This window comes from Rhamphochromis sp. 'chilingali', assembly GCF_963969265.1.
Source record: "Rhamphochromis sp. 'chilingali' genome assembly, chromosome: 8".
NCBI classification, from domain to species: domain Eukaryota; kingdom Metazoa; phylum Chordata; class Actinopteri; order Cichliformes; family Cichlidae; genus Rhamphochromis; species Rhamphochromis sp. 'chilingali'.
The window spans coordinates 15,802,646-15,826,940 of NC_137935.1; the positions used below are offsets into that span (position 1 = coordinate 15,802,646).

Here is a 24,295-nt window from a genome sequence, read left to right on the forward strand (position 1 = left end):
AAATCGTTTTCAAGCCCGTTTTTCGCTACTCAGGTTAAACATGATATATAAGTCACTTAGATACCTTAAAAATGTTATTGTTTGGCTTTTTTCAGTATTTTATTTGTTCCTGAGTAAATCGGTTTGGCTGAGATTAAAGTTATACAGTAGTTTTTACACAACTGATTATCAGAAGTGTGAGATGCTGGAGAATATACTCCGGTGTCCCGTTATATTTGTCATGGTCCTGCGACCATGACTCAGTGACTTTATGTTTATGTTCTTTATTGTTATTACTTTCATTATTATTCATGGCTGCTTTGGGATGGTTTGTGTTTGGGATTTTAGACACTGGGTTCTGGGTTTGTGCTCCCTCTGTTGGTCCCTGGTGTTAGTGTTTCCCTGTCTCGTCAGGTTAATCAGGTCCAGCTGTTTCCCCCACCTGTGTGTGATTTCCCAGTGTCTCTTTGTGTACTTATAGTGTGTGATTTCCTCTGCTCCTCGTCGCGTCGTCTGTGTTCATACCCTGTGAAATCCCCTGCGTGCTCTCCCTGCTGTTCTCCCTTCATGTTCAGGTTTGCCACTCCTTTGTGTAGTTTCACCCAGTTTAGTTCATCCTTAGTTCTGTTTTGCCATCTCCACTTTATGTTTGATATTGTCAATAAATCACCTTCACATCTGAGTAAGTGCTGCATTTGAGTCCTTTCCACTCTTCACACGGCCGCTGCCCCGGACCGTGACAGTACGACGCGACCACAAGATGGACCCAGCAGCGCTTAATCCGTCCAGGGAGCTACGGGAGACGCTCATCGATGCCACACAGGAGCTGATCGACCTGTGGCTGGAAAGCCCGGGTGGCACGTCCCAGCGCGCTATAGAGAGGCGGCTACAGCGTCTGGTGACCGGTCTCCCATGGCTGCTGGACTCGCTCTGTTCGTGGGAGCGGGAGTTTCTCCTTTTGGACCTTGGACTTCACCCCCCGTCTGCATTCACTTTCGAGCAGCCCGATGCGGTGAGTCAGCGGGATGCATTGCTTTCCCCAGTTTCCGGGACTTTGTTTTCTGGGGCTATTCAGAGCGGGATGGGAGACTGTATGGATCGCTTACCTACCTTCGTGGTAACGGATCCTTCCCAAGTGGGCGTGTACAAACCCGCTGCAAAACTGACAGACTGTGTCTCTGCCGCTCCTTCTGAGCCAGGACTTTATTGCCATTCTCCGGCTCAGTTCTGTGTCCAACCACAAGCTTCCCAGTCTGTAGCTCAACCATTAGCCTCCCTTAAGCCACAATTTTCACACTGTTTTTCCACCGCTGTTTCTGAGCAGGGAGACAAACTGTTTCACTACGGACCTGTTCCTCAAAAGCTGGCAACAATAGAGACTATTACTCACTCCGGGGCTTCCCCAGAGGCTGGGTTACTGCCCTCAGCTTACTCTGGACCCCTGGAGGCCAAGATGCCGGCTGTGAACTGCACCGGGCTGTCACTGCCTGAGCAGGGTCAGTGCTCTGCGCAGCTGCAGCCCTCCGTACGTGCGCCAGAGGCCCACGTGCCTACTGGTTTTGTTTCATGTGTGCCAGAGGCCCACGTGCCTCCTGGTTTTGTTTCGTGTGTGCCGGAGGCCCACGTGCCCGCTGGTTCTGCGGCTGTTTTCGCTGGGGGGCCCAAGGAGCCCGTCCAGCCTCCTGCTCCGCCTGCTGGGGGGCCCGAGGAGCCCGTCCGGCCTCCTGTTTCGCCTGCTGGGGGGCCCGAGGAGCCCGTCCAGCCTCCTGCTCCGCCTGCTGGGGGGCCCGAGGAGCCTGTCCGGCCTCCTGTTTCGCCTGCTGGGGGGCCCGAGGAGCCCGTCCAGCCTCCTGCTTCGCCTGCTGGGGGGCCCGAGGAGCCCGTCCAGCCTCCTGCTTCTCCACCTGTGGCTGCTTCTCCACCTGTGGCTGCTTCTCCACCTGTGACTGCAGCGCCGCCTCCTGCAGTACCACCACCGGCAGTGCTACCGCCTGCTACGGCCACACATCAGCCTGAGGACGCATCCTCACCTGGTCCGGCTTCATCCTCAGCTTCATCCTCGCCTGATTCTGGTCCAGCTTCATCCTCACCTGGCCCAGCTTCAGCTACAGCTTCGTCCTTGCCCGGCCCGGCTTCAGCTACAGCTTCTTCATCGCCTGGTCCGGTTTCATCCACGCCTGGCCCGGTTTCATCCACGCCTGGCCCGGTTTCATCTCCAGCTTCATCCACGCCTGGTCCAGCCTTCGTGTCTGCATCCTCGTCTGGTCCAGCCTTCGTGCCCGCATCCTCGGCCACAGCATCCTCATCTTCACCCACTGCGCCTGGTCCAGCCTCCGCTTCGGCATCCTCATCAGCCTCGCCTGGTCCAGCCTCCGTGTCTGCATCCTCATCAGCCTCGTCTGGTCCAGCCTCCGTGTCTGCATCCTCGTCAGCCTCGTCTGGTCCAGCCTCCGTGTCTGCATCCTCGTCAGCCTCGTCTGGTCCAGCCTCCGTGTCTGCATCCTCGTCTGGTCCAGCCTCCGTGTCTGCATCATCGTCTGGTCCAGCCTCCGTGTCTGCATCCTCGTCTGGTCCAGCCTCCGTGTCTGCATCATCGTCTGGTCCAGCCTCCGTGTCTGCATCATCGTCTGGTCCAGCCCCCGTGTCTGCATCATCATCTCCGCCTGCTGCGGTCCCGGCTTCCGTGCCCTCAGCCTCGCCTGGCCCAGCCTCGTTTGGGTCTGGAGCTAAACGGCCGTTTTCTGGACCGCTGGCTAGGCTACTGGCCGGGCGCCGTCACCTGAGCGGCCGCCGTTGCCTTCCGCACGGCCGGCCCCCGGACCCTCTTCGCCTGAGCGGCCGCCGTTGCCTTCCGCACGGCCGGCCCCCGGACCCTCTTCGCCTGAGCGGCCGCCGTTGCCTTCCGCACGGCCGGCCTCCTGAACCTTTTGTGCGCCTCCACGGCCTTGTTCGTGGCCGGCCTCCTGAACTGTCCCATCCTGGCCTCCTGTGTTATCGGGCCCCTGGCCGGCCACCTGAACTGTGTTTTGGACTCTGCTCCCCTGTGAGTTTTTTTTTTTTTGTGAACATTTGTTTGGGACTCTGGGGCCTCCGTCTTTGGTCTTGGCCCGGTCCCTCCGTCCTGGGCCCCCTGCCGCCCGCCCGGATCTGGTGGTGTGTTTCTGTGGCTGTCGGGGGCCAGCCCTTGAGGGGGGGGTACTGTCATGGTCCTGCGACCATGACTCAGTGACTTTATGTTTATGTTCTTTATTGTTATTACTTTCATTATTATTCATGGCTGTTTTGGGATGGTTTGTGTTTGGGATTTTAGACACTGGGTTCTGGGTTTGTGCTCCCTCTGTTGGTCCCTGGTGTTAGTGTTCCCCTGTCTCGTCAGGTTAATCAGGTCCAGCTGTTTCCCCCACCTGTGTGTGATTTCCCAGTGTCTCTTTGTGTGCTTATAGTGTGTGATTTCCTCTGCTCCTCGTCGCGTCGTCTGTGTTCATACCCTGTGAAATCCCCTGCGTGCTCTCCCTGCTGTTCTCCCTTCATGTTCAGGTTTGCCACTCCTTTGTGTAGTTTCACCCAGTTTAGTTCATCCTTAGTTCTGTTTTGCCATCTCCACTTTATGTTTGATATTGTCAATAAATCACCTTCACATCTGAGTAAGTGCTGCATTTGAGTCCTCCTTTCCACTCTTCACACGGCCGCTGCCCCGGACCGTGACAATATTATAGATAGCAAGGAGCAGACGGCTGAGTTTATTAAACTCACAGATCACAATCTGCAAATTTCATTTAAATTTAATAAACTATCATCTTGTCTTTATTTTTAGTTAGCACATACCTTAAACACTTAAAGCTGTAAGCTAATGATAGTTATATAAGAGCAGATGCACGCTGGTGCAATAAGCTGTACGTTTTACGTTCAATGGATGCATGATCTGATTAGTCGACTAATCGCAAAAATAATCGGTGACTAGTCGACTATCAAAATAATTGTTTGTGGCAGCCCTACCTCACACCAACCTTCTCAGTGGAGTCAAGGGGGCTGTCCAGGACAGAGCTGGGCTTCTTTACCGAGCCTTTTCCTCTCCCTCTCCGTGCTTCCACCTCCCCAGCAGGCAACCACATAAAAGACACCAGAAACCATCACAGTGTCATAGAACGTCCTTTACAGTCTAGTTCAAGGCCATTTGTTTTGTTATGACTAAATTATTTAATGTGTGATAATGGCTAATAAAAAGCATTTGAAGCTTATAGGATGCACACAGTAATTGCACATCACTTCAAATGTGACGGCTGGTCGTTTGCAGACATTCCACTGGTTGCCTAGGTGACCCTCTAACGTGTTTGCTGCCAGCTCATATTTCAATCAACAGTATTCTTCACTCTCATCTGTAGTTACTTCAGTCGTTGCCTGGAAATTGAGAACGTTTGTCTTGGGTTCCGCCCACTTCCTGCCGCCATTGGTTATTTGACCCATAGTAGCTTAAAGTTGCAGAATATCATTTGTTTTCTATAGTCTCTGGTCACAGCATCATTCCAGTCTATATGCAATTTAATGCTTTGGAATATAAAGTATTATTATTATTTTCAGAAGACTAGATTTATTTAAGTTGCATGATGTTATTGATGGGCATCCATCTTTAAGGACAGAGTCAAAGTAATGAAATGCATGATAAAGAGAGATGAATGGTCCTAAACTTTTCAAAAAGCTCTGAGAGAACATCATAGACAGTTCTAAAAAGAAAACATCTGGGCCGTGCTGTCAGTGTATCAGTCTGGTGATCTGTAGCAAGTGTGACGTGAGACTTTTTATCCACCTTATCTGAGGCTCATCTCTACAACTTTGCTCTGCAGGATTTAACTAGAAAAAACTTTTTTAGATTTAAAAAAAAACTCTTAAGATCTCTGGATTTGTCTGAGTAGTTCAGAGAAACAGAATGAGACACAGAGAGATAATGAGAAAGAGAGCCGGGAGGAACAAGCGGCACAGCTCCTCACCTCTCCCTCTCCCTGCTCCCACTGTCATGAGAGTGTGTTCGTGGGTGTGTTGGACAGGCGAATGGCTTGTTTATGGGCAGATTAATTGCTTTTATGGCCTTTTTTCACCCCGTGAATGGTGCTGGGTGTTTTAATGAACACTCCCTGCCTGCCTCATAAGCCTGGTATGCCATTCCCACTGCTGATTTTTAGAGCAAAGCCAAGCTTTAGATAGAGCCCAGCAAAGCTAATTGCCTAATGCTCACTCCACAGTAAGGAGCACAGTTGCGTGTGTGTGTGTGTGTGTGTGTGTGTACGACTGTGCACCGTGCCTTCTTAAGAGGCCCAGCACAGGTGGGTGGTTCAAGCCGAGGCCCACAGGGCTGAGGGTGACCAGCAGCTAACTGGACCGTGACTTTAATAATTTCCTGCTGAGCTGAAGAAAAGTGAGCCAGGCTTTCTGCAAGCTACTGTTAAGCTACTGTCATGGACACAAAGATGTTTAAAAAGACCTTTCAAGAACAAGATACAATGATATCTTTGAGCAGAGGCAAGCATTTAGTAAATACACTGAAGGAATTAAGACGGGATAAAGACATTTAACATGGCAGCTTTACATGGATCAATTAAAAACAGTAATGGAAAGTCTCTACTTGCTAGTTCCCTGCCCCTTTTACTTCTTGCTTCATCACCTCTAACAGTGCAATTTTGGGTTTCTCTTTTCTACTCTGTTCTTTTCTCCTCTCTTCCGCTACCTCTTTCCTCCTCTCATTAATTAGGTTTGCAGGATTTCTCTTGCTTTTGGCTTTCTACTTCATTAAGCCTGAACAGCAGTGGACCATTGCTAATGGACAGTCTCAGCTCTAACTCACAACTAAAGCCCAGCGTTAATTGTTTGCTTTGTGTAAAGTATATGTGTGTGCAGCTGTATTTGCAAGTACTGAACTGTGTGCATGTAGTGTGAGCACAAAGGCTGTAAAGAAAACAGGCTTTATGTGTCATTTATTTGATTATGTGTTTAGAAAGTTGCAAGAAAAACAGCATGTAGACTTAAGCAGCCATGATGGCCCTTGATTTATCTCACCTTTAGAAGTTCAGAATAGCAACTTTTTGTGTTTCAATCACTTTTGTAGTTAAAGAGGTGTCTTGTTAGTTAAGTGCGACCTGGTGAAATTACTCCAGTAACATCACCCTGGTATCTCAGCTTTGGCTTGGACTATACAAATTTAAAACATAAAAACCGAACAGTTAACTCTTCAGGCTTTAACTGTTTTAACAAAAGATAAAAGCGAGTTACATTATCAGTCTGGATCCAGTATCTTTATAGTTTCATGTGATGGAGTTAGAGTCACAATGACTTGGTAGAGTTTGCAGCCTTTACTTTAAGTGCTATGCCTAATCATTTTAATGCACTTTAGCGGTCTTTAACATAACGTGTTCCGGCCTTGTTCAGATGCAAAATAAAGATCTGAATAGAACCATATCACCTGAACTAAAAAGCCCTTAGGGAGCTCACATTCCTTACTCTGCATCTCTTTTACTACTCTTTCCACAACTACCTTTACAATCCTATTAAGCAGCAATGCCGATCCTTCCATTTGACCATAATGCCCAATAAAAACAACTTTATGGTTGCATACATTTACCTTCAGCTCTTTGCATATATATTGCTCTTCATCCAACAGTGCAGTCGTTAGTACTGTGGTGTTATGCTCAGCTGCCGTGGAGGACAGGTAGTATTGATTGGTGCTGTATAAGGAGGAACTGCTTTACAGTGTGTTTGTTCTGGCATGTTAACGGCTGGCTTTACCGCTCTGATTATGGCCCACCGGGAGCCTGTTAACTACACATTGGAAATGCTGCTTGGAAAAAAGGACACAAGGAAGCGACAGTGTACATTTCCTCAGGCTGTGTGTGGCTTCACAGTGAGACAAAATGAGTCCCCTGCCTGTGTCAAAGGATACATTGTTGTACTTTGATCTTTCATATCTGGTTAAAAGTTCAGACCTAACTTTCTGACAATTAAGATCATTTCAAACTTGGCTGATTTCATCAGTCTGTCTGTCACAGGACACCTTCATGTTGTAGTGTTGAAAGTGATGCAGAAATGTTACGAGCTGTGACCTTGTAAGACTGTCATTTCTCCATTAAAAAAGGCATGAGATTAATGCGAAGGAGTCTTAAAGGATCTTTATACGCTATTATATTAGTATGTCAACATGTAAAGGGCACAGTAATATCATATGACTCAACTTGGGTGTGCTGTGTTTTGTTACACTGAAAGTCGTGTTGCCCCTCATTGGTTTGCGCCTGAATGCCTGCATTGCTAACAACATTCTCTCATATGAGTGCAGTTTTTGCAAATAAATTGATTGTTATTCTGGTGCGACAAACCCCCCACAGCTTGTGGTCTGAGTCTGAATTTCTAATTTGATAAGTGCAAAGAAAAAAGATACACTGCATGCACAGAATTATGTTTTTCCACAGTGGACCAGTTCCTGCTCCAATCTGACACCACACAGATGCTCAGTCTGTTGCCTCGACAACTGGGGACCTCTGTGTGTGTCTGTGTCCCTGTGTCTTTGTGCATGTGTGTATGTTTTGCTCTCAACTCTTCTCACCTCCTGCAGCTGGCATTGCTCACGGTGTGGTCCTTATCCACTTAACTGAACTCCTTTGACATTTTAGGTTCAGCTAAATCATTTTAGCTTTTACCCCCTTTACCTCTCTTGCTTATTAACAGCATCATTCCATCTTCATTTATTACTGTTTGTGTTCGCTGGCAGTGATGTGATTTTTCACTTTTTTCTCCATGGTATTACATCTTTAGGTTGTCTCCTTGCTCCATTTCCTCCTCTTGCAGTCCGTCCTCTCCGTCTCTGACACCGTCAGTTATTAACCTAACTCCCAAGGCAGAATGAAGGGCTCTGTGTCTGTGTGTGTGTGTGTGCAACAAAGAGTGCCATAGAAAAAGTATAGGCCACCTCTAGTTGCAGGGTCACTCGGGGACGACATTGCCAGTGTTTGGACACCGAATCCCAATGGACACTGGGAAAAATCTGCACATACACACACACACACACACACACACACACACACACACACACACACACACACACACACACACACACACACACACACATGGAAGCAATAAGACACAGTGCCTTGTCAGGAATAGCTAGAGATAACAGCACCTGTTCTCAGGTTTTGCTATCACTCCCACACACAAATGCAGGGTGTTCCGACAGGTTCTGTGTCCCTGTGGCAGAAGAGAGCGATGAGGATGTGAGCCTGATGGCAGAGATGGCGCCGGCTGGCTGGCTAGGCCAAAGAACCCCAGGGAGGTTTGACTGATAGAAGCTGCCTCCAAGCTCTTTGGCTAGCGTGTGTGTGTGTGTGTGTGTGTGTGTGTGTGTGTGTGTGTGTGTGTGTGTGTGTGTGTGTGTGTGTGTGTGTGTGAGAGAGAGAGAGAGAGAGAGAGAGAGAGAGAGGGAGGGGTCTGTGTAGCACCGCAGATGGTATGACAGTATTTAAATTAGTTAGGTTACCATCAGTGGAAGACCACATCATGACAGCTTTTTGGCTGAAAGGTGAATGGAATAACTCCTAGCCTCAAGGTTATTAACCTCACGTCATCCTTTAAAATACTCACATCACCCTAGGGACCGTTTTCTGCCACGCCCGAAAAAGTGCTATAAAAAATTTATATATTAATATTTTTTTCCACTTTAAATTAGCCAATCTTTTAGACCTACTTCTCCTTGAAATATTCATGTCAAGTTTTAATTACATTTCGCGGATTTTAACCCTTTATATCCCGGTTTCGTCACATGAGCGCACTGCTTTTTTTGCCCCAAAAAACAAAAAACTTGAATATTTTCCAAAAAAAACATTTGAGGTAATATTCAATTGTTATTATAATTAGGCCTTTAGATGGACTAAAGATTGGCACCAAGAGTCATTTCGATCGCCTTTTATTTTTTTTCCAGGAGCGCATTTCATAAAATGCACACTATCGACCACGCCCAAAAAGTGCTATAAAAAATTTATATATTAATATTTTATTCCACTTTAAATTAGCCAATCTTTTAGACCTACTTCTCCTTGAAATATTCATGTCAAGTTTTAATTACATTTCGCGGATTTTAACCCTTTATATCCCGGTTTCGTCACATGAGCGCACTGCTTTTTTTGCCCCAAAAACATAAAACATAAAACATAAAATATTTTCCAAAAAAAACATTTGAAGTAATATTTTATTGTTATTATAATTAGGCCTTTAGATGGACAAAAGATTGGCACGAACATTAATTTCGATCCGGTTTTAATTTTTTTTCCAGAAGCCAAAAATGTCCCCAGGCGGCGCTGCTGCTCCTGCTCCCCCGGGGAGGAGTGCCTCTGCCTCGGGTGTGTTTCGCGCAGCGCCGGAGCATATGGTTCGGTTCCCGTGTCTGCAGCACACACTTCCGCTACCACGTGAAAACAAATACGTCATTTCCTGTTGATTAAAAAAAAAAAAAAAAATCAAACGAACCTAAGGGCAGAAAATGGTCCGGAACGAGCAGCGGGCCAAGCTGCTGCTGTACGCGGGAAATTAGTCTGCCTTTTCCGGGTATCTGTCTCGAGCAGGCCGCTGGAGAACATGTGTATGTTCCAGCAGGCGTCACATGTGGAGCAAGGGCGCCACCCGGTGGACAAATAAAAAAATTACAACTCTAAGGCCAGTACTGCAAGCGGAAGCGGAAACATAACCGATCACGATCGATTTGACCGTAATTTTTTTGCCGTGAAAAATAGCGTTTATAATGGGTTTCAATGGGGCACAAAACGGTCCCTAGGGTGTTGAGTGTGAGTATTTTTGCTGCTAAGCCGTGTTAGGCTGATGTAAGAAAATCAGACTGAAAATTTGAAGATTTTACAAAAACGAAACCGGCTGGCAAGTTTGGCTATGCTACACCCAACACAGCGGAAATGGCGTTCATACGAATGAAAAAAGTGGCACAAAAAGAGCCCAGTATGACGTGAGGGTTAAACTGGGGGAACCTCCAGCTAGATTTAGCAGGAAATAATTTATGCATGTCGTTATTTGTTTGCTTGGTGGCTGACATATTGTTGATAGATACACAGTCATACATCAGTTTCTGGGATTGAATTAATATGAATGTGTGTTCAGGCAAGCACTGGACTAATATTTCAATTACTGTTTTATACCATTACTACACAGCCATTAGAGGGACACAGTCTGCAGTACATCAAAAACAAAAAACATACATCGAGCTTTGACAATATTTTTATTTTTTTTGACAAATTATCCTGTGTAATATACTTAATCTTGGCTTCACTTGAACCAACAGTTTTATGACTTTATCAGTCATAATTAATATAGTACAAAACTGTCTAGCACTCTGAGTTTTTCCTTTTTTATGACAGCAATGAAGCACATTGTTCTATTTATTCTACACAAATGTGTGTTGTCTGTTGTGATTTCATTTAATTGAATATGCTTATCCTGCTTTGTCTTAATTAATTACTTAATTTTGATCTATGATTTGAGCATTTAAACTGACCGTGATTACCTGGTTAAATCACGTGTGTGAATCCCAAAACATTGATTCTATTCATCTGGACGTAGCGTTTTCATTGTGAAAAGCATTTCGGTACTTATCTAAAGTGACTTCTTCAGTCTCAGAAAGACAATCTCATGCTCCATCTCGTCTTTATGAGACTGAAGAATCAACTTTTTGGGATTTCCTCACCTGGATGATTGAGTTTGCAAGACACGTGTGTAAGTGTTAGTATGTGTTAATGGATCAGTCAAGGTACAAGAGACAGATTTACACTCGTACAGGAGAGATGAAGGCCACTTCCCAGGAAGGCCATTTCTCTCTTCTCCGTGCTGCTCTGGCTAGTTGGCCTTGGTCCAGCTTAATTCTTTCTCAGCACACAGGCCAGTTCTTCCGCCTCCACATCCCTTCTTTCCTTTGCCAAGAAAGAACCTTTCACCAATTTTCTTCTTCTTTAATACCTTCAGCAACTTCCAACTACATCATTTCAAGAGAAAAGTCATGGCTGTCTAGTTTTCTTTCATACAGTGAGAGAGCACGTTTATGCAACATCCAATATAAAAGAGCAAAATATGTAAATTACCTTAAATATACAGCACTTCTGATTGATTAATCTTCTGTTCCCAGTGTGCAAAACAACACAAACATCACCACAAAGCCTTCTATAGTCATTTTTATGTTTCAATTCATGTCAGGTAGAGCCATTCTTTATAGTCCCATTTTAGAAAATGTGATGTGCAGCCAGGTATTAAAGTATTAACAAGATAATAAGGCAGGAACTCCACAGAGAACTGTAACACAGAAAAACAATATTGTAAAAGCAAAACAAAAAACACTAAAATAATTATATAAAAGCAATAAAAAGTATAAAAAACAATGTAATATGTGTAGCATCAGTTACCACAAACCAGCCTGTCAATACCACCTTAAAACACATTTTAACAATTGGTTTTGAGCCCATGATATAATAAGAAGGGTTATGGTAAACTGCCTGTTTAAAAAAAATGTAAACACTCCCAGGTTGTTAATCAGAAATTTTGGATATTACAGAACATGAATCAGCTGTTTGAACATCTTTCAGCCTGTGCAATTTAGTTTGAAACACCAAACTTTGCATGTGGGAAACAAACCATCCATTGAACTAAGAAGAGTTTAATTATAAGTCTTTCCCCTTCATATGGCCAGGATGCACACTCCGCAAGTAGCTGTGGCCAAGCTTTAAAGCCAAATATATAATAAATGTGTAGCCATGTGAGTGACTGGTAACCAGTCCCTTGAGTACCTCTTGGCCTGTGACAGCTGGGATAGGCTCCAGCCCTTTGTAACCCAAAGTTGGATAAGTGCCTGAAAAAGAAAGATAAACGATGAATGGATGGTTGGGTGATTATGAGTAAGTAGTGTTCTGTCATGATAGCTACAATCTGAAGGGCAAGAGCTCAAACTCTTAGTTCAGAGTTGCCAGTAAAGGGTGTCAATATTGAATGCATTTGGCCTTCCTAGACACTTTCTGCCCATCCGTCGTTTTTGACATGTCCTGTCAAGCTTATTCTTAATGGCCCTATGACCAATTCTCAATACCATTTCAGGTGAAGTGTATACCTGTATTTTCATCTATTGATTGATCTTTACATAGATCCGTACACACACGACAAAAAAGACCTCCAAAACAACTACTAGTCCACTGCACTCTGCTTTGTCTGTCCTTATTCCTAATGCCAGTATATTTCTCACAGTGTGATTAAATCGCTGACTTTCCTCTTTATCATCTCCACTAATTGTGTGCTTTCTCTTCTCATTGCCTCCCTGTGCCTGTCTTGTTTTATTTTCATTTATTTTCTCGGAAAGTTGAGTTAAGGAGAAAAGACTGATGAAGGAAGAAAGCAGTGGGGATAGAGAGAGGAGGCGAAGGAAGGGAAGATAATGAAACAGGTCTTGTGGTCTGTATTTGGCTGCCTTTAGCTCTATTTCCTCTGTTGTTATTTCCTGGGAGTTCAAGGTCTCTTCTGCATCAGCATCTCTCCCTGCCTCCCTACTCCATCCTCTCTCTACTGTGCCTGACTTTACCATAAATCCACCAATACACAGGTTCACATATACACAAACACTCACACCAATCAATACAAGCCTGCTTGGCACTGCCAAAGCCTAAAATGACTATAGATTTTCTGTCGACTCTGCCACTAAATTATGCAAACCTCTGGTTTATGTTCCGGTACATTTTTGGTATTCCTTCTCTAAAACTGGGATAGTGGTTTTCCATGCAGATCAGAATGGAAAGATACAGGTACGGATAGCAGGAGAAAATACTCAAACAGGATCTAATAAATTCTTATAATAGCACATTGAGCTTTTGGTTTGGTACACAGTAACTGCAAAATGTTTACTGCTACAGGTCTTAAAATCAATACCATGTATTAAAGTCAATGTAAATGTCCCCCTGAGTTCAGGATTGTGTTTAAGTGATGAATAACGCACTCCTGATGTTTGCGTTGCAGTTTTTGTTTTTCAACCTCCCATACGCACAAGCAAGGATCAAAAAACAGTGATGAGAAAAATGACGTGAAGGATGAGGTACTACAAATACTTAAATGCAATTTACCGTAAATAAACTACACCTTTTTAAATAACTTAATGTTGATCTATTGTTATGCTAAGTACGGAAATAAACTTTAAATCTAAAAATGAAATTCAACAAATTATTGAATGCAAATAAAAAATGGTAATTAGGCATCTTAATAAAAACGTAATAATGTGTTTTACTATCTTTTTAGATGTTTTTAGAAAATACAAATTTTAAAATGAATTCCTAACAAAAATAATTATAGATAAATATCATTTCAATTTAAGAGTTTGCACATACTAGTGTACCGTTAGAGAAAATAATTTTGGTAATTTAACCCACCTGTGGCATTACTGTGGTGTGTGTGTGTGTGTGTGTGTGTGTGTGTGTGTGTGTGTGTGTGTGTGTGTGTGTGTGTGTGTGTGTGTGTGTGTATTGTTCAGTATTACTGATGAATGTGTGAGAAGCTGTATGTTTCTATGGACATTTACAGTGTAAGGCAAACACATGTTTTTACTGTTTAGTGTCATTCTCTATGTTTTGAGTGAGGTTACGACCCATTTAACACGACTATTCTTGCACTAAACTTTTCAGTTTGCATGCTGATTAATTAGTTTTAGTTGTACTTTCTTCTTTTCAGTAAAACAATAAATAAGGATTCAATTCTGTGTGTCAGCTTGTGTTAATGTTTGTGACGCGTGTCTCTATGTTAGTGCCTCCTTGTGTGCTTGTAAGTGTGTGCGTGGATGCGTGTGTGCGTATGTGTGTGTGCTGAAGTAGGCTAACAGTTTGTCTGGTCAGGCTTGTGACAGTACCATCAGTAACTCGAAGGGGAAATTGAAATGATCGCCTCATTCAGTCTCCCAGCACCTCTATTACTCAAAACCACACACACACACACACACACACACACACACACACACACACACACACACACACACACACACACACACACACACACACACATCTCTACTCATTTATACTCTGCTTATCTCTACATCATGTTGTTTAATTCTCTGGTATCTCTTTCTCTAGAGAGAGAAAGTGTTTAATTGGATTTCTATCTGTGAAACTGGTGGATTCTATAGCATAAAACCTACTGTCTTTCCAGGGAATTTGGAAATGCAAAGGTGACTTCACCGGCTCTCAAAACAAATGACAGTTCAGGGAGGTCTGGGTTCAGTGGAGCTGCAGTTGTGCTTTCAGTGAACCTTATTTCATCTGAGTAAACGGAGAGGAAAAGACAAAGTGGGAAAAAAAGAGAAGGGGAGGAAAAAGCTTCTTGAAACAGTCATTGATCACTAGTCAAAGTCCTTGATTCTGCCTAATGAGCTGCTTGTTCCTTCTGGGAGGCAGAGAAATGAGAAAAAAACAACACTGCCTGTCACACTGAAATTAAGCAAACAGCCAAACAAGATATTTTTATAAGCCTAGTTCTATAATATAGTAAGACAGTGGTTCCTACACTGTTTTAAATGCACTATTTATGTACTACGTTTGTGTAAGTAACACTTCAGAAGGACAGGACACTTGCATAGTTATTAAGTGGGGAACTTATATATCAACACATATAATGAATATTAAACACCTTGAACCAAAGCATCAGCTAACCACTTGAGTGTGGTGATTTGTCTTAGTGTGGTCATACATGTGCGAGCTGCAAAAATATTTCTTTGTGCAGGTTTCTTTACAGCCCACTTTGCTATTTAATAGATGCAATATATTCTTTCGTGCATAGGTCATTATGCAGTAATGAATTAATAACAATAATAGCCAAATAAAATTGAAGTTTGCCCATAAACACACATCCACAAATACATTGGGATGACGCTGATAGATGCTTGGTGCCCTGATGCGACTCGCTTGGCTCATCAGGAAGAAATGCTCCACTTAAACATTGTTGCTCCTTTGTAATTGAATTAGTATGTTCAATTATGTAGAGGCAGGCCTGTCCTCATTATAAAGCACTATTAAAACTCAAGAATGGAGCCAAGGGGAGGAGAGCAGCTGGCGAGGACTGGAGGATGGAGCTAAAAGTAATTTTAGTAGAGGAGTAAAGTTTTACTGCTCTAATCTCCAATGTGATTGGCACATCTGTACAGCTGTGCCATTGCTACATCAATGATGTCCTTTGCGACTTATTTGCTCTGCCCTGGTCTCTCTCTCTTTCTCTCTGTGTGCTTCTGATCCAAATGCCTGGAAAATGCTGAGCCAGCTCAGATGGCCGAATTTTTTCAAAGCTTACTTTACTAACTTCTCAAGAAAACATTTAAGTGAACCAAAATGCTGCCAAACCGCATCCCTCAGGGGTCCCTGATCTCAGCACAATGATCACACATCTGGCACACATTCATTCATAATTGTGCACGCACACACAAAATGCTGGGATCTCCTCTCATCTTTCTCATCTCATCGCCTCCTCCTCCTCCTGTTCCCAGCTGCTTGACTCTGTATTTGTCCCTCTTGTGTATCTCTTACACAGATTCATCTCAAGAGCCTCCAGAGTGGATACAAGCATGTTAATAATGAAGGCTTCCAGCTGCACAGGTGAGTTTGGTTATATGTGCACACATAACCGACCCAGAGTAGTCCTATATATTTATATTTATGACTTAAAGTCATAAATATGACTTTAACTCATAAATATGATACGAGAGTATCATGGTGTGTTTTTAATGCACAGTATTCTCAGTCGCATGTTTTCCTCTTCAGATACACTAACTTGTGAATGATTCAGCAAATGACGATCAGGTTACGGTTGATATTTTCAATCGAGACTGTGGCTGCTTCTGTTTACTCACTCATCCCAGCAGCTCCACCATCACATGCAAACCCATGAAACTGTGCTCGGAATTTCTTCAGAAACTCCTCCATCGCAAGATTTTCTAACTGCAGGATGTTGCAGACAGCAGCCCTGGTGCAGACCTGCAATTTAACATATTGAAAGAAGAAGCTGCATAAGCCACCTGTGTAAGGAATTCTGATGTCAGCGATCAGCAAGGGGCTAATCCAGTTAATTTCTGTTTTATTTATTTCACTCTGAAACAGTTGTCCTTAGCAGATTAATGGAAAGAAGAAGAAGAAGCATCGGGGGGGGGGGGGTTATCTCTATCCCCTTTGCAGCATCAAATCACACCTTAGGTAAACCTTATAGTAATAAGCACAGAGACAGAATGATTATCCTGCTCTTGTTCTGCTGCAGTTTCTCTATAGGAGTGATTTACCACTGTTTAATTACTGATAACGTAGACTGGACCTGTATGGATGTATGTGTGTGTCTTTGTGTGTGTGCTGTTTGTTGTTCTTTGAATGTCTTTACCCCTTTCCCCTTTTCTTCTGCTCAGTAATCACCTGACTATGAACCTAGACAACAACATCAATGTCAACCTGCCACCAACTGAGAACAAGGTGTTGATGTGAGTATTTCTTTTATCTGTCTAAAAAAGGGCCATTTGCAGACTTTTGTTTTAATTGCAGTCATTAAAAAAACATTTAATAAAGTGCTTCATTTCTTGTGTATAACTACTATTATGTTAATTTCCATCATTGCGTTCATGAGATTTGAACATTTTTGTGCCTGTTTACCTCTCTGTAGCTTTCAGTGAGTCACAGTTCAAATGAATCTTTCTTTATCTTTTACATGCAGTATTCAGCGGGCTTGGCGTGACTTCCTGCAGCGACAGGAAGTGGAGAAAAGGAGCCCTTCCCCACCGTCCCTCTCCTCCTCCGATAAGATGAGCATGTCAATCAGCATGTTGACCCTGTCAGACGGCAGCACCCCAGTAAGTCACGCCCATGTCAAGCAAATGTTCTATTACAAATGTATGGCTTTAAACAACATGCTACATGTGTGATAGCATTTGAGGAGGCTGCGTGTCTGAGCGTGTGTGTGTGACAAATGACTAGAAATGACTGCCGTTAGTCACGTGTTGGTTGGTGCAGTAGTTTTGTGTTGTATGTTAACAATATGTAATACTATATGCAGGCTTATGTTAGAAGTGTGTGACAGTACAGTGGCAAAAGAAAATCCTTTTGATTTACCTGTTTGTTCTGCACTACTTGTTCATAAGATCTTATCTGAGCTTCAGAAGTGCAGTCAAACAGACACATTACACATTTCCATTAACAGCTTGGATTTAATAACTGATAACGGAAACTTTTTGGAAGCGCTAACTTCAACCTAGCATCTGTAGATTGGTAGGGTAGGGTCTTTACTTTACAACATGTTGGAGGGGACTGCTGCAGTAATTTGGTGCTGTATAAATAAAACTGAATTGAATTGATTAAAGCTCGACAATGTTTTCATTCAGCTCAGCTAGTTTTGCTTTTTGTTCATATATATTTTTATGAAGGCAAAATGTCTGGCCTCTAATTTGGTCGCACTTCAATGTGGAACTTAGTTGTTTAAACCTTTGTTGTTTTACTTGAGTTTTAGGGATATTGCATTGCTGCATTACCAAACCTTTCCTTAGGAGGGACCGTGACATGTAGGATTTCATTTCCCCTTTAACATGGTGAGCAGCAAAGTAACTCATAATTACTAGGCTCCCTCTACTGTACTACTCTGGGATGAATGCCAGATGTTGTGTGTTCTCTACAGTGTAGTTGTGTAAAGGTTTCTTTCTTTGGTTTCTTTGTGCCGTCTTGTTAAAGACACACGAGCAGAGATGTTAGTTAGCTTATCTGGCTGCTTTAAGCCTTTGGGTGTGACTTTGGGGTGTGTGGTTTACCTCGTTTAGTATTTTGTGTCATTTTAGCAGCGTGAGTAAAAGCAGTCACTGTGTTGACTTTCTGATGCTTTCCAGCTATATGCAACCAAATCAGTCGACAAGTCAAAGTCAAAGTCAAAATAGCTTCGACCTACACATTCCTGTTTTGTTTTATTGAATGGTGTTGATTGTTTTTCTTTCTGCTTTAATTTGCTGTGTAGAAACAAACAGTATATTTTAATTTTATTAGATAAAATACAACAGTGTTTTGGATTTCTTCTTTTTCTCACATGAGACTTTATTTTTACATAAATACAGAAAGTTCACAAATTTTTCTCACTTTTCTTGTCAGTGTTTTAATATGTTGCTCCAAGTTATGACAAGCCTTTTGTAGAGACTGTGAAACTGTGCTCGTAGTCCCACTTATGTCCACAAGGGGGCAGTATCTTAAAGCCAGTTTATTTGCTCCGCAAACTTAGAACCAGCCGCTATCAAAGAGTAAATATACGGGGATGTGGTCTCTCTTAAACACACTCTCAGAGCAAGCGCACGCTGAGAATAGAGAGCAGCCGAAATGCCATTCTCATTCAGCACATCTTCCGATCTTCCATTTAACCAGACCACAGTAAATCCCTGGGATTTTCTCTACTGCTTCTGTTGTGGTCATTATAATTCTGTACTGACGTCGTCTTCAGGCTTCTGGCTGAATAGCAAGTGTGTGTACACTCCTCTACTAATCTCTGAGCCTGAAGTCAACAGGCAGGTTAAATCTCAGAGACGGCTGGGAGAGTTCTGCATTTGAGCACACTTGGGTGGTACTTGTCCACTCAGTCACTACAGAGAAAAGCTTTTACACTGAAGAAGATTTGGATTTGGATTCTTGAGGACAAAAGGGGATCGAGTGGGTTATGAGTGAAGAGAATACAGAGTGCTGTGGAACAGAAATACAATCTGCTGGCTTAGAAGCTGTCAGGCGACCTATAAGATTCGCAGCTGGTGGTTGATGACGTTATACGCGCGCATCCATCCTGAATGTTTGCGTATAATGCCATCAGCCAAGTTTGTACACACGACAACAGCACACAAACACACACAAAAGAGACATCGTTTATGTGGCGGGGAAATGCTTAGCTCAGTGACTTCAACCTGCTGACAAGGCCAGATGATCATCACCAAGAGAGAAAGACAGCGCGGGAGCGTGCGTGTAATAGACCCTAAGGTCACGGGAGACGGAGGAGAGTGGCGGAGAGGAAAGGCGGATGAAAAACAGACGTTGCTTCACCGGTTGAATGTGCTGATGTTGTAGATCTGCCCTCCTCTGTGAGAAAGGAAGAGTCAGCTTTTGCTCTCTTGTGATTTCAAGAGAATTGATCGCAATAGCCCAGCGAAATCTGCGCTATTATGTTGAAGCTGTCTCGCTTCACACAGGTTCTCTCGCTTTTTGACCTTTCCCTCCCTTTGTTTAGTCGTCCTGTCTTTACGGTAATGTTTTAGCTGGTTGTGACATCTCCGCCCTGTTACATTTCTGTTGACCCAGCTAATCATTCTCAGCACACATTGGTGTTTGTACATTCATGGATAAACACACACGCACACACATATGCGGGATGGAGTCTTGAGACACGGTGACGTGGAAGCCATCGCTAAAGTGATTGAGTTTCTAACCTTTGTGACTACAACATCAGTCTTTGACAAAACCTTGCTGCATTACTCTGCAGCCTGTGTGGGTGGGTGTTTTTCTTTTTTTTCCCCACCCTTGTGTGTGTTTAAGAGAGATGAGTGTACTGTTCTCAGCCGAAAGATGTGGTTGACATGTGACTTTACTGTGTAAATTACTTTTCGCACTGCAACTTGGCTCACTAATTGCCATGGCAATCCTGCAAAATCGAGCAGCTCTAGATATCTCTCTTTATGATCGATCCCTCTGCTGTGTGGCAACGCCATCGAGGGTGGCAGAAATTATAGGTTTCATTAAAGGGGAACCTAACAAAACTCTGGCTTTTATGCTGAGACATGAATCAGCTGTCTACATTTTATTGTTTCATAATATTGTGCTGCATCAACACGGCTAGCCAGACCACCAGCAAGTACACACACACACACGCACACACACACACAGGCACGGGCACATGAACACACAGTCCAGTGCAGCTTCAATTTTAGACTGTCTAGATGATAGATGTCTTTTTATAACCAGACATCAATCAATACTGTTTTGGGACTGGCTGAATCTGTTTTTTATGCCTCTAGCAGTGTTGTTGCTCAATTACTGGAGAAATGAGAATGAAAACAAACATCCAGAGATCTTAAAAATTAAACAAGAGGTTTGTTATTTTTAAGTTTAAAAATTTGAGGGCTTTGATAGAGGTTCTAGTTCAGTTTTCTTCCTTGTTTTTTTTTTTTTTTTTAAGGTAATTTGTGGGACTGTTTTGGAGTGTGGGAGCTGTCCTTTACTTTGGTGCTGATCCATGCTCTTTAATGTAGTAGCAGAGTTTTGACAGTAGAGGGAGGGCCTGTATCACAGTCGAGTTTATTGGGTTTTCTTTTTAATACATACTAGATTAATACAATATCTTTAAGATCTAGCAGAAATATAATAAGTCAAATACTGCAACAGTAATTAACTGCTCGGTAATTACTCTGTAAGTACATAGAGGCCTAATACTTTTACATAAATTCATTCATATTATAGTACAATGCCACTTGGCAGAGAATAGTCATTTACCTTAATAGACGAAATAAGCTAGTGTTCCCGAAAAATATAACTAAATATATAAACTCTGTGTGTGTGTGTGTGTGTGTGTGTGTGTGTGTGTGTGTGTGTGTGTGTGTGTGTGTGTGTGTGTGTGTGTGTGTGTGTGTGTGTGTTGGCTTATGAAGGGCACAGAGGGCCAACTCAGTCCATCTGGCCTGCTAAGGTGCAGGGAAACTGAGCAGAGGAGTGCCGCCTTCTCTGTCTGCCAGCTGTCATATGTCTCCATCTCTGCCCCCTCCATCAGTGCTCTCTTAACACTCTCCTCCTCCTTTCATGTGATAGTTTATTTAGTTCTTAGAGTATTTTATGTCTTTCTCTTTTTCCATCTCAGTCTTAATGGCTCTCTCAGAGTGTCCCTGCATCTTTCTCAGTTTCAGTGTCTGTTTTTATCATTTGCTCACCCACATACTGTTCTCTTGGCTTTATCAGACCAGGCAGCAGCAGCAGCTGTGGAGGCCTGGAAGTAGAGATAAAAGAGGTTAGGCAAAGTTTAGGGAACTTTTGTGAGCTTACTGTACTGTCTGCTCTTTATGTACAGCATGAAGTAGGAGATGGCTTCAAAGAGAGATTAATCTTTCAGCAATATAGCACTACCTATTTAGGTCTTTGGTTTAACCTCTTGCATGTTTGTAGCTGTCCTTAAATAACCCCGACTGCTCTGCAGATGACTCAAATTCAATATTACACAAAGCACAAGAACTTCAGCAGATTACTGAGCCAGCAGGCTGCACAGTCTGTACCCTGTGTCAAAGCATTTAACCCCTCACATTTGTTTCACCCATTTAATCCAGTGCAGGATACAAATAGTTTCCCCGTCAGTGAGCTCACATAGTTTTAATGACGGATCCTTTAGTTTACTGCGCAAGTCAACCTTTCTTTACTGTATGTAGAGGAAAGCAGCAAAGATCACCTACTGTGTTACACAGGTAGAATGGTGATTACCCAAAGACCTCAGTATTGTTATTGTATAAATGGCTCTCCCTCGTGTTTACTGCGGCTTCATTCTGCTGTATTTACTGTATATTAAGCTCATAGTGCAGCATTCCCTAAAAGGTACCTTCATGCTGCATGAAGTATGAATATTTTTAAAGCATTACTGAAACTGTTGCCACAAAGTCAATTAAATCAAATCTGTTTCTTTGAAGCCAAATATCCCCAATTTATCTTGAAGAGCATCAAAGTTTAGCGCATCACCTGCAATGTTAAACTCTTTGAACAGGTGAAAAAAACGTTACAATTATCTGTTATACTTACCAACTATTTGGATATTTTTCCAGCAGTTTAAAAAAGTTATTATTTTAACGAAATGATTCACTGATTGATACGGGGGGGACTCCAGTTTCCATCACGACATACTTAACTTTGTTTTTAGAATAACACAGTTATTCCTTAATCACCACACTGCCCGCTAAGTCAGCAGTCTTTTGCATGCTGTCACCTTCCCAAACATTTCCTTTTCCCAATAGCGTTTCTCTGTTCCCCTCTACTGTCGACCAGAACATCCCTGCACTGATTTATGGTAATTATGCAAATGAAACATAAGGCTTTGGAAATTAATGCTAACCCCCACCAGTCTCTTCGTCACTTGAGGACGGGTGTATCTGGAGCCAATGCTTTTACAATCCTGTTACTGTAATACCAGGGACAATGCAAAAAGGCTAGGTCAGGAGATTAAGGATTGCCTTGAATTAGTTTAGGTTTATTGAAGCCTCATTGAGGCAGTTCATTAGGGAGGAAATTGATTGAAAAGGTATCCTACACATGGGTTTATACTCTTTCTTAGTCCTCGGGAGTGATGCTGGGTCTGTGGGCTGCAGATTTCATTGACATAATCCCTCTTGTCATAATCTCTCACCTAGATGAGATGTGCCGCATAGTAATCGTGTAGGTCTGTGTGTGCTGGCTCTTCACTGTGTCTGAGGTGCACTGAGTGATGGGCCTGACAGGATGCAAAAGACTGCTGTGACACACCAGCCATGGTATTGATTGACAGAATCATTAGTGACCCCGCACCAGTCCATCACCGTCTTGTGCGGAGACGGTCTGGTTCTTTATCTCAACGTTGCTGAGTTTTCTTGGCTGTAACCAAGTCAAACTGACTTAAAACAATCTGAGTCTCTAATATGTGCTCCAGCTCCAGTGTTACAACCACCCTGCAGACATGTGAAGGACATTCATATGACTCTTATAATTATGTATAAGGGAGATGGAGCCTTCTGCGTAATAATATCTAATGGAGGGCACCGAGGTCTGACTCTCTGTTAATCACCTGCCAGCAGCATGTCAAGTCAAACATGGGCCCTTTCTCACCTGGGACATGTTTGCAAATGGTAACAGCCCTCGCTTCAGTGTGACGTCATGTTGCATTTGTGTTGTATATTAGAATCCACAGGAGGTCACTGTTCTGCTTTGCTGGGATAGACTAACCCAATACCTGGGAGGAGTCCAGGTCCAGTAAGCAGAAAAAAAAACCTTTATCAAAATGGATCTAGTGTTTACTCTGCAAGGTATTCATTTTATTGACTATCAATTACTTTATCAATCTGGATTCAAAGGCACACAGTTTCAGAACACCCTATCCAGATCTGCAGGCACGCTGATGTTGTTGCTGTGTAGAGGACACTCTCAGTTTGTAAACACCCCCCTTCCCCTTCTGTCTGATAATGCCAGTCAAGGGCCTCTTCTTTTAAATTAATAGCTCATTATCAACATATTTGTAATTAAAAAGAGAGGTGAGCTGCTTTTTTTTTTTATTACACTCTCTTATCTGTCTCGCTCTACCTTTCTCCCTGCGTCCCTTCTATTTTGCCTCCCTTTCCTTTTCTCCTTGAGCCTTTTTAATTTCACAACACTTTGAATTAAATATTAAAGGGTTTCAGGATGACATCAGACTTGCGAACAAGCTGCTGGGTTTTTCTAGCCCGCCTTCTATTTATAAAATGTCATCCCTCCCTATTTTTTCACCCTTTTTTTCCCCTTCCAATTTCATTCTCAACTTCCTTTACATAAATTGGTGCTGTCAAAATGTGCTGGGATGAAAACAGAAGAAAGATCATGATAATAACAGAGTCTACAAATAGTAAACAATGGTGGATTAAACTCCCTTGAGACCTTACAGAGGAATTTACTCCCAGCATTTCATTTGAGTGACTGCATTGATATTACATGAAATGTAACGCATTGTATGGTAATATCAAATTATTGTTATCCACTGCTAGCTAATATAAACATTTTCAGGTTGTGTTACAATGATCTAAATAAACAACTACCTTTAAGAAACCTGTGAAAACTACACATTGATGTAGAAAATATTGTGCTGTTAACTGCAGGTCACTCGGGCCCCAGCAACTGATGTGCTTTACAAATCCCACTTTCACATGGAGACGTCAGTATTAACCAATGCAAAGGGAGAAGAGAACAGCAGCTTTGAACAGTATTTGTGCAACAACACGGACAAGCAAATTGAGACGCGTTCCCAAACCTTCACAAAGTCAAAAGATACTCACACGTGTGTCATTCTCTGCTAACATTTTAATATAAAAAAATACATCTGCTTGAAAAAACCTAGCATGTTACAACATATATCATTAAAAGGAGCAAAAAGCACCTTCTTTCCTTTCCCCTTTTCTCATACCAAGAGTGCCTTTCTGTCTTTACTGATCCCACAACCACCATTACGGTATTTCACTGATCTCCTGCTCGCTCCATAAAACAGACGTAATTGATCATCAAAGCCTGATTGGAGACAGCGATGATTTGAAGTG

The 24,295-nt window shown here is 42.9% G+C and overlaps 1 protein-coding gene across 1 annotated transcript in view; it reads left to right on the top strand.

The window, feature by feature from the left end:
• The window catches only part of schip1 (schwannomin interacting protein 1), a 239,999-nt gene that overhangs the window by 74,154 nt on the left and 141,550 nt on the right, over positions 1-24,295 (top strand). The window contains exons 6-8 of the mRNA XM_080889898.1: positions 15,550-15,614; positions 16,412-16,483; positions 16,714-16,849. Of these exons, the coding sequence (XP_080746024.1) occupies positions 15,550-15,614; positions 16,412-16,483; positions 16,714-16,849 (273 nt within the window). The remainder of the gene's footprint in view (positions 1-15,549; positions 15,615-16,411; positions 16,484-16,713; positions 16,850-24,295) is intronic.